A 10,349-nucleotide genomic window follows, 5' to 3' on the forward strand; every position below is an offset into this window, starting at 1 on the left:
GATGGCACCGGCTCCCCTGGCAGCAGATGGGATGGGGGGGCTCCTGGAAGGAAAGGTGGGGAGGGGGAAGCGTGGGAGAAGGGAATCTGGGCATCAGTGAGTGGAGATGGGCAGGGGGAGGAGCCGGAGCAGAGGTGGGTGATGGAACAGGGACATCACAGCCGTGTCCCAAAGGAAGGGTCAGGCAGGACAGATGGGAAGGGCGAAGTGCCACCAGCTCAGGGGAGAACTCACCTCAGAGTTACTTTTAATCAGGGAAAAACACATAAACGGCTCATTCACACCTTTTTCCCTGCTCAGATCATCCAAGCAGCCACATCCCAGCCCATGCTCATCCCGTGGTGCCGATTTCCTGGCACAGGGCCCCGGACACCCCCAGATTTCCCAGCCTGGCTTCCCACCAGCATCCTGCAGGCAGGGAAAAGCCAAGGCTCCAGGCAAGGAGGGATGTGGCCCCAGGGCATCCTCTGCTCTCCAGCCTGTGCCATGAGGGGCTCCATCACCTTGCACAAACCAGTGGGAATCAGCTCCCCAAAAATCCCAAACCTGGCTTGGGCCAGAGCCCACCAGCAGACAGGATCCACACAGGCTTTTCCTCTCCCTCCTGAAATGGGAGTTGGGCTTAAAAATTATGAAATTAGGGACCTCTCCCACCTGCCTTGGGCCACAGGGTCAAGATGTTCCTCTCTATGCCCAAATCCTGGATAAAATGAGTTACAGGGTAAATCACAGCCCAAGTCCAGGATTAGGAGCCGGAAAAAACAATCCCCAGGTGTGAGAGTTGTGTTAAGGAGCAGGAGTTTGCCGTGCTGTCCTGAGCACCCCGAGGGTGAGTTTGGGTTGGAAAAGTGGCTGGGGTGGGAAAAGCTGCCCCTGATCCTACTGGACCTTCAGGGGATGATTCCCAGCGTGGATCTGGCCTCAAACCCAAGAGGTTGGAAACCAAGTGCAGCCCTGCCTGTGCAGCAGTGGGGATGGGCAGGGATCGAGTGTGTGGGGGAACAGACGGAAGGAGGAGCCGTATGTAACAATTGATTTTCTGCTGTAATTGCTCCCTTTTTCCATCCTCACTGGAAACATTCCAACCCTGGCACAGCGCACCAAAATCCCTACAAAAGATCCCCTCAGGATCACCACCCACACCAGGCTGGCTTCTATCACCCCCCTCACCATTCCCGCCCCAAAACCACCTTCCGAAGGAATCCCCCCCTCTCCCTCTCTAGGAGTCCACGTTTGAGGATTCCGCGGATTTCGAGGCCGCCGGGAGCACACGGAACGCTCGGGAGCCGCAGTTTGGGGAGGTTCCTGCTCGTTTTGGTCCATTTGGGCTCCTTCCCGGCGGGTCTGGCCCGGCAAACGCGGGGGCGACCCGGGCTGTGCCCCCAGAGCCGCTCCGTCCGTGCTCCGGGTGTTTCGGGCCCCTCGGCGGGCGGCTCGGCCCCGCGCGGTGCCACCGAGTCCCTGCTCCGGGCCCGCTGTCCCCGGTGTCGGGATGCGGCCTAATTCCTGCGCAGCGGGTGCCACATGGAGACGGGCTTGCGGAGCGTGGCCAGCATCTGGTTCCAGTGCGTGGTGCCCATGCCGCTGGCCGCGGGCCCGATGAGCACGTGGCCCGTGTTGTCGCCGCGCCCGTCCTCGCCGCTCTCGGCCACCGTCACGCGCAGGGACAGCTCCTGGGGGGCACGGGGCTGTCGTCACCACGCACAGACCCCCCGGACACGGGCCCCTGTGCCCTCTCCGAGGGGACCTGCACCCACGAGGCCAACGCATCCACGCATCCCAAGCCCAGAAATCGCCACCCAACCTGCTGTACCCCACATACACACGGCCCTCTGTGCCCTCACCCCGTTCAAACCCAGCCCCTGCTGTTGAAACCCCCCCAAGCCCCTACAAACCCACCCTCCTGTTCCCCACATGCCCTAAATCCATGCCCCTGCCCACATACCGAACCATCCCTGTGCACCCTGCTATATCCCAACCCACGTATCCATATCCCTCCCAAGAGTTCCCCACACACATCCCCTCTCCAGCAGCCACTTCCACACATCCACACCTCCCCAAACAGCCCCCACACGTCCACCCCAAACCAGACCCAAACACACACGACCCCCACAGCTCCCAGGATGCCCCCAGAACCCCCAGGAGCTCCCCACTAGTGGGTTTGGGGAGCTTGAGGAGCACTGGGATGTGCCCCCCCCCAGGCTGGGCCAGACCTGGAGCACGATGGCGGGCACGGAGAAGATCATGGCCTCGTTGAACACGGGGTTGGTGTCTCCCCTCTTCACCGCTGTCTTCTTCTTGCTGATCTTCCTCCCGTCCTGCAGCAGGTACACCTTGACGAAGGGATCTGCTCGGGGGGCAGAAGAAGGATCAGTCACACGTGTCCCCAGCCATGTGGACAAAGCAGGGGGACCCTTTCTGGTGGCCCTCCCCAGCAGGTCTGTCCTCACCGGGAGCCACTCCCGTGGAACAAATGGGACAAACCAGGACAAACGCCACCATGGAGCTCCCCTCACCTGCGGTCACCTTCCCGTTGCTCCACACGAGGTTCTTGGCTTTGACCACCACCACCGTGAGCCGCTCGGCCGTGGGCAGGTAACTCAGGGAGAGCAGGATCTCCCCCACCGTGTCCACCGCCTGCGGGACGCAAAGCCCAGGCTGTCACCCACCAGCCTGTCCCCAAAACCCTGGCTGGGAGATGGGGCACCCCCGGCTCACCTTGTTGGTGTCCTGCAGGTAGAGCCAGGCGTTGAAGGGGCGCGTGGCCAGGTCCAGGTCGGAGAGCTTGAGCTCGGCCACGCCGGTGCTGATGCTGCGCTCGTCCTCGTCGATGCCGAAGACGGAGAAGCGCAGGCTGTTCTCCTCCAGCGCCGCCGGATCCAGCGGCACCGAGAAGCGCTCGTCGAAGGCCACGGAGTAGGCGCTCCTCTGGATCTGCCACGGGAAGGGGGGAGCGCCCTGGCACCCACGGGGCTTGGGGCTGCGTCCCTGCTCTGCCCCGTTCCATGGGAATTGCAAAGACATCCCCAGGGCACCCCCCATCCAATGGGATGATTTATTCCTGACCCGACCACAGCAGCTGCTCAGCCACGGGGGTAAAAACCAGGGCTGTGACCTGCCCCAGTGCTCTCAGGTACATCCCACCCCCCTGGGAGCGCGGATGCGCATCCGGCTTGGCCATATCAGGTGTCAGGATTTATGGATAGCAGGTACAACCCCCAGCCCTTCTCCAGGCAGAACCAACTCCTGAACGTGCCCAGTGGGAATGGTGCTGTTTGGCTGATGCTGTCCCTGTGTCACGTCGTTCCCTGGGAGCAGAGGCAGCAGCAGCTGCCACGGCTCATCCTGCGGGTGCTGATCCCAAAGAACTGGCCAAGGGAAATTGCTCTAAAGTCATGGATTTTGGGGTGGGTTTTTTTCCCCTACTCCGGCCCTGTTTTAGCATCCAAGATGCCTCACACAAACCAGGGGTTTGTCCCATGGGATGGAAAGCTGCAACCCTGGACAGTGTGGAGCAAAGCAGATCCACCGGCTCCCCAAAGCCACCCAAATCTGGGTGGAGAAGGGACCCCTCTGTGGGGCTGTGTGACCCCAAAGCCTCCCAGGAGAAGGTTCATCTCTCCCAAGGACTCTCTCCTGTCTCAGCCTGCTCCTAACCCTGCTCCATCCCTGGCACGGAGGAGACAGATGTGGCACCTGCCATATCCCCCTTCCCAGTCCGTGCTCTCCCACTGGATACCACCAACCTCCAGAATCCCCAGGGACTCTGAAGTTCCTCTGTGGGAAGAGCAGATTTTACAGCCCTACAGATTTTACAGACTGTCTGTCTGCAGCCCACGCTGTATTTTGGGAGCTCTGGATCAAGCAAAACCAAACAGGAGCTGCTATTTAAAACCCCTCCAGAAGCACTGGAAAAGCTCCGGCTGGGCCTTTTTCCGTGGCCTCAGGGCAGCCAAGGAGGTAAATTGTGCTGGTGAATTATAAATAACGATGCTGAATAATAAATATCTCCAGAGCATAAATAAAGAGCCAGAGATCTGGATGGGAAAATGGGCTAAAAGGGCACTGTGGAAATTCTGGAGGCAGCAGCCGGTGTGTGTGGATGGAGCAGCACCTCCAGCCCAGTGGAGAGATGCCTTAATGGGACGCACATTCCTACTCCTTGCTGGAACATCCTGATTAAATCAAACTGGCTCTGCAAAAAAGGAGCTGCTGGAAGAAAACTGAGGCTCCTGCTTTCCCACAAGCAGCTTTTGAGGCACTTAAAAAAGGAGGGTTTGCCCCAGATCCACCCCTATCAGTGCCGCCACGTGGATTTTCCGCTGCCGCGCAGGGATGGAAAAGCGTTGGGGCTGCTGTGGGAAGAAGAGGGACTGTGGGGACTCGGGACTGTGGGGCCACGACAAGACACCAGCAGCACCTGCCCAGACTGCCACTGGCCCCAAATCCCACCCCAGGCCACTTCCTCCACCTGCCACAGCATCCCCAGGAGCAGGGACAGTCAAGCAGGAAAACTTGCCACCAGCCACGCTCGGAGATGACAGAGTGAGCCCAAATCCCAGCCAAGAGGGAGACATTCCTGCCTCTGCCAGGTTTCTGATGTGCAAACCCCACCTGGGACACTCCCCAAAATCCCATGCCAACCCAGAGCTCGCTGCTCCCACATCCCATCACTGCCTCGGGGAGCTGAGACCCCCCAAAATCCCTTGTCAACCACATCCAGCCTTGAACTCCATGCTCCCAAACCCCACCACTGCCTTGGGAAATGTGGCCAAGGGACGCTGCCACCCAAAATCCCAGGGCAATCCGTGTGCACAGGGGTCTGTGGGGGACGTCCGGGTGGGAATGAAGGGCTCACCCGGGAGATGCCGACGATCTGCTCGGCCGGGAGGAGGCTGATCCGCATGAAGCAGGACTCGAAGCGCGTGTCCTCCTTCTCCAGCAGGTCCTTGCCCTGCAGCAGCGTCACGTGCAGGGCGGTCGCCCTCGCGTCGTACTCCATGGACACCTCCACCTGCCCCACCGTGAAATCCTGCCCGAAGTTGTTCCCGATGGACGAGATGGAGTTGAGGGAGTCGGCCGAGATGGATTTCCGCAGGGGGCCGCAGTGGGCCAGGCCCAGGTCTCTGCCCATCAGCTCCAGGCTGCCCAGCTCCTGGATGCTCTCCAAGGTGTCCTCTGCCCTCAGGCTGCTCTTGCGGGACGAAGAGCTCCGACCTGGCGCCCGCTGCGAGCCCGGGGCCAGCCCTCGCTGCCAGGGGAAGTAAAGCAGGCGCTGCCATCCATCCCATCCCTCCGTGCGGAGCCGGACAGCTGGGCTTCTCCTTGGATGCATCCCGGCCCCCGCCTGGCCTCAAGCTGCCGCGGCAGCGAGCCCGGAGCTTCCCGCAGCTCCCAGCTCCAGCGATCCCCCCAAAAGCTCCGGCAGCACCAGGTCGCTGCCTGCGGCCGTTCCCCTGCGCGAGGGGATCCAGGAGAGATTCCCAGCCCTCCAGCGTCCCGCGTGCTGCAAAGGGAAAGAGGCGAACCCGACTTCCCCCCCTCACCTTGCTCCTGATGTCCGGACACACCGCTCCGTACTTCTGCTCCAGGTACCGGTAGTCATAGTTGGGGAAGGGGGAAGGGGCCGGGTAGCTCCCGGAGCGCCAGAGCTTCCACAGGTTGATGGCTGCGATTCCCAGCAGCGCCAGGGCGCCGGCGGCGTAGAGCCCGATCTCCCAGCGCGGCGGGCTGGAGGCCGCTGCAGGGACAGGGGGCTCCGTGAGCCGCTCACAGCCCCGGGAGCGCGCCTGCTTCAGCCTCGGCTGCTGCCGCGCCGCGACCCCGGCTCCGAGCTCCGAGGATGGGATGGGATGGGCTCGGATAAACCGCAGCTCCCCCCCGGGCTCTGCAAACGGGCCGGGCAGAGGCTCTGCCAGCCAAAGAATGCCAGCCCTGCTTTGGCTTCCCCGGGAGGTGAAGTTCTGCGTCCCAGCCCCGCTTCCCAACGAGTGGCTGTGCCACTCCCGAGGTGCCGGGGGGTTCCTTTGCCAGCCGCGGCTCTGTCCCACGGACAGATGTGCCCGGCGCACATCTGCATCGCCCTCGGCCCCGCGGGACAGCCCCCGCTGCTGCCCGGGGATGCCAGGGAAAGCCGGGAGCAGGGAAAAGCCAAACGAGAAGCTGTCGAGAACGGGCAGAGCCCCGCGGGTGCCGCCGGAGCGAGCGGGGAGGGAGCGCCGGGCTCGGTTCCTGCTGCATTGCACCAGCCTCCATCACTCCCGCGCCGAACCGGCACCAGCCGCTCCGTGCGACACAGAAAAAGGGGGAAAGAGAGGATTTCTCATCCCGGAGCGCTGCCGGGGAGTCCTCCGGCATCATCACGCCGCAGCGCTCCCTCCTTCGGAGCCGGAAAAAGCCCAAAGCCAGGCTGAACTCCCACATCGCATCCGAGCGCAGGGACAACCTGCTGCTCCCCGCAGCCCTCCTCCAGCGGGAACTGCGGAAGGAACTGAGTATTCGCATCCAAAGCACCTGCTTTGGATCCGGGAGCAGCCCGCAGGGATCTCCCGGGTAAAACATTGGGGTGGGACCCGGGTCCTGCTGCCTCCACCCCGGCACAAACCCCTCAAGGGCTCTGCTTTATCCCTGCGTCCCGGCTAATGATGCTGTAGGAAGCAGCTGGAGGCTCCCCGTGCCAGAGCTCCCAGGCTCCTGCTATGCCGGAGAGGCAAAACCGGGAATAAAATTGGGAATAAAAATAAAAATAGCAGAATAATCTTTTACTGGCTCCTACCTCTGAGTAACTCCAAGCGCAAATCCCAGCTGAGCTGGAACCTGCTTCCCCCTCATTCCTGCCCGTTTCCGAGAGCTGAGCTCTCATGTTGGAAAACTTGGAGGTTTTAAGGGTTTTACCCTTGTTTTAGGAAACAAAACCCCGCGGGCGCATGGAGCAGAGGGCTCTCCCCATGGGAAGCAGCAAGGACCAGCCATCCCTTCCCCCCGAAAAACCTCGCAGAGCGCCAGCAGCTCTGCCCCAAACCCTTCCCGGGCTCCCTGGGGAGGACTCACCACTGAAGCGGGATCTGCTTACGTGCCCCGTGTCCATGGCAAACGCTCCCGGCGAGCGGGACAGCCTGGAATGAGCGAGACACCGCGTTAGGATGAAGGGGAAGAACCCGAAAAGGGAATGCCTTGTGATTTTCCAGCAGGGACGCTCCATCACTGCTCCCCCTCCATCGCTGCCGGCCTTGGCTCCCCTTCCAGGCGCTGAGCAAACGCTCTGGAGCCTCTGAGCCACCGGCAGGAGCTGAAGGGGGGACAGGAACCCTCGGGAAGGGGCAGAGCCGCTCCATTTACCTCGGGAGCGTTTAACAAGCGACATTCCCAACCCCTCTGTGTGCGTGGACATCTCCCCTCCAGGAGCCCTCAAAGCCCTTTGCTGCTTTTCCAGCTGAAACCTTCCTTTGCCTCCTGCAGTTTCCCAGCCTCTCCCGAGGGGTGCCCTGGCCCCAGCCCAGGGGGGCAGCCCCATTCCCCCATTTTGGGGTCACTGCGGGGTTTAGGGGATGCTGTTGCCCAGGAATCAGCTCCTGCAGCGGGAAAGCTGCGTCGCCTTCCCCTCCCCCGACAGGGCTTTTCCCAGTCGAGTCCAAAGGAAGCTGCTCTGCCAGGCAGATCCCAGCACAGGCAGCACGGATGCTGAGGGGGATTTATCCAAGCCAGCTGTTCCTGCTATGAGAAGGGGGTTTGGAATCCCCAAAAACACCCAACAAGGAAATCCAACGGGAACTGACCAGCATCCCCTGTTCCCTGGCATCCCTGCTGGGGGATCACAGACCACGGGGAGCTGGTGGGATCCCACAGACCCCCACGGGGACACAACCTCAGCACTGCACCTAAAGCCCCACACACGTCCCTCAGAGCCCCTCAGCCTCTCCCCAGAATTCCCAAAGCCCACTCGTGGAGCTGGATCCACCTTGGACAGATGATCCCACAATATCTGGGCCCCAAATTCCAGCTCCCCTCGGGTGCTCACAGCCTCAGGCACTGCGGGAGGTGATCAACTCTCCCCCCCCAAACCATCCAGGCTTGGATTTTAAAGGGCAAAAGTGGGAATTTCACGACACGGAATATCACCTGTGCTGGCCTGGCCCCCTCTGCAGGGGCACACAGCCCATCCTTGGGGTAACAGGAGGAGGGGGAGCCCTAATGTCACCCGAAGTGACAGCGATGCTGGGATGGGGCTGGGAGGTGCCCAGCTCCTCCCCGCCCTCCTCCCTCTGGCACAGATCCCCCTGTGCAATGGATAAAACAGTCCCATCCTGGCTGGGCTCTTGTCCCGGGCTGAGCTCAGCTCAAGGCACACTTTGCTGTTTAGTGCTGAAAATTGACATCTCAACAGACCAACGTGGCAGAGATTTACCCTAAACTGCCTCTTTTCACGCCCTGAAAAGCTCCTGTACCCAAGCAAGGGGCTCTGTTCCTCTCCCTGCTTCCCAATTATTTTTAATATGAAAATAGCAAAGTTTTCAGGACCAGCTTTCCCTGCAGGAGGACAAACATCCCCTTTAAACCCCCTCCATCTCTTCCCAATTTCTTCTGGAAATTAGAAGGAATTTCTGATTTTTCCTTTCTTTCAGAGCTTCCACCCCCAAAACCTCCCTCTCTAATGAGCTCTAAGCAGCAAGTCAAGCAGATTTCCAAGGCATCACCACGAAAGAGACTGCGGTGCTCAGCACTGGGATGAAACCCAGAGGTATTTTCCTATTAGGAGAGCAGCATCAATCTCCCCTGAGCGAGGAAACGGGGGTGGAGGAGCTCAGGGAACGATTTATGGCGCTTTTTTTTGTTAACTAAGCTCTTCCCCGGAGCGTTGCATGGAGCTGCTCCGACATCCCCCTGACCTGCTGCTCAAATCCCTGGGAAATCAAGCCTGAGGCATTGGGAAGGGAACAGGCACCGCTCTCCCACTGCTGGCAGCACAGGGATAGACGGATTTTTCACCCACAGACCTCAAGATCAGGCTGCAGAGCCCTGGTTTGGGGTGCAGAGACCAAGAATGGGGGGCAGAGTCCCAAGTTTGGGGCGCAGAGCCCTCTCCATCCATCCCAATACCCCAACGCAGCCTCATTTTCCTCGGGAGCTGCTGCAGAGCTCAGCTCCCTTTTCCCTGCTTGGAGGGACAATAAAACAGCATCAAAGCCACCTGTCCCCCCTGGAAAAGGGGGTCCCCCAGCCTTCAGGGGGTTGTCACCTCGCTGCTGCCAAGGCCCCAGGCACAGCAACCCCAATTGCTGGTGCCAGAGCACCGGTACCAGCCTGGCTACGACCCCTCCGAGCACGCTGCAGTCCCCAAACGTCCCGATCCAGGTTCCAGCGATGTCCCTGCTCATCCTCCCTCCCTGTCCTGCCCCAGACACCCGTGCCCGGTGTGCCGAGCCCGGCCTAAACGCAGCTCGGCGGCGAGGCCGGTCCCGCAGCGCTGCTGGGCCCCTTCCAGCCCTGTCCTGCCCCCTCCGGCCCCCGGCCTCCATCCGCAGGGCACAGAAGCGGGATGCAGTCTGCTCCCGGCACGAATAAAGACGCATCCCAAACTTGCCAAAACAGAAGGATTTGGGCTCTGCTCTCCCCCAGCGCCCTCCCCAGCCCCCCGCAGGGCACACGTCCCACCCACGGGCACCCAAAGCGGCGCCCCCCGCGCTTTACCTGGACAGGTACAAATCCTCAGGGACCTGCGGGGAGCGCGGGGACCCCCGGGCGGCCCCGGCATCCGCCGAGCTGCGTCCGCTCCCGGGGCGGGGGGGAAGCTGCGAGCCCCGGGGCCCGCCCGGCCGGCGGTGGGGACCGGGCAGAGCCCCCCGCGCCGCCCGGGGGTCCCCGAGCCCAGCCCCGGGATCCACGGATCTCCCCACCCCCGGGGAGCGGGCAGAGCCCCCCGCGGCTGCCCGGGGGTCTCTGCGGCTCCGGAGCCCAGCCCCGGGATCCGGGATGTCCCCCCCACGGCCGGGATGCTTCCCGGCGGTGCGGGACCGGGAGCGGCTCCGCTCCCTCGCCCAGCCCAGCCCGGGGCGGAGCCGCCGCTCATCCGTGCCATGAGCTGGGCGGTCTCTGCGCTCGCCAGACCCTCCCCGGGGCTCGGCTCGGCCCAGCCCGAACCCCCCGGCAGAGTCTGCGGACCCCGGGGGTCTCTCACTCTGGTTTGCCTCCCAGGCTCCCAGCTTTCCTGAGGTAGTCGCCATAAAAAACCCTCAACGAAATTCACCCCAAACCCTGCAAACGCACCCCAAATCCCAGCCAGGAGTGAGGAGGATAACGCCAGACCCCTCACCCCACACCAGAGACCCTCTGCTGTGCGCTTGGCCATAGCA

At 62.0% G+C, this 10,349-nt stretch overlaps 1 protein-coding gene across 1 annotated transcript; it reads right to left on the reverse strand.

Annotated features, from left to right (window-relative positions):
* Window positions 1-1,025: 1,025 nt before the first annotated feature.
* Window positions 1,026-10,071, reverse strand: SYT12 (synaptotagmin 12). Its single transcript, XM_032111837.1, has 8 exons — window positions 9,688-10,071; window positions 7,051-7,115; window positions 5,547-5,740; window positions 4,859-5,251; window positions 2,719-2,934; window positions 2,517-2,637; window positions 2,214-2,347; window positions 1,026-1,673 (listed from the first exon to the last, which is right to left on the reverse strand). Exons 2-8 carry the CDS (start codon window positions 7,085-7,087, stop codon window positions 1,500-1,502), a joined length of 1,269 nt encoding a protein of 422 aa, XP_031967728.1. The 5' UTR covers window positions 7,088-7,115; window positions 9,688-10,071; the 3' UTR covers window positions 1,026-1,499.
* Between the last annotated feature and the right edge of the window lie 278 nt (window positions 10,072-10,349).

Source organism: Corvus moneduloides, chromosome 6 (assembly GCF_009650955.1).
Source record: "Corvus moneduloides isolate bCorMon1 chromosome 6, bCorMon1.pri, whole genome shotgun sequence".
Taxonomy (NCBI): Eukaryota; Metazoa; Chordata; class Aves; order Passeriformes; family Corvidae; genus Corvus; species Corvus moneduloides.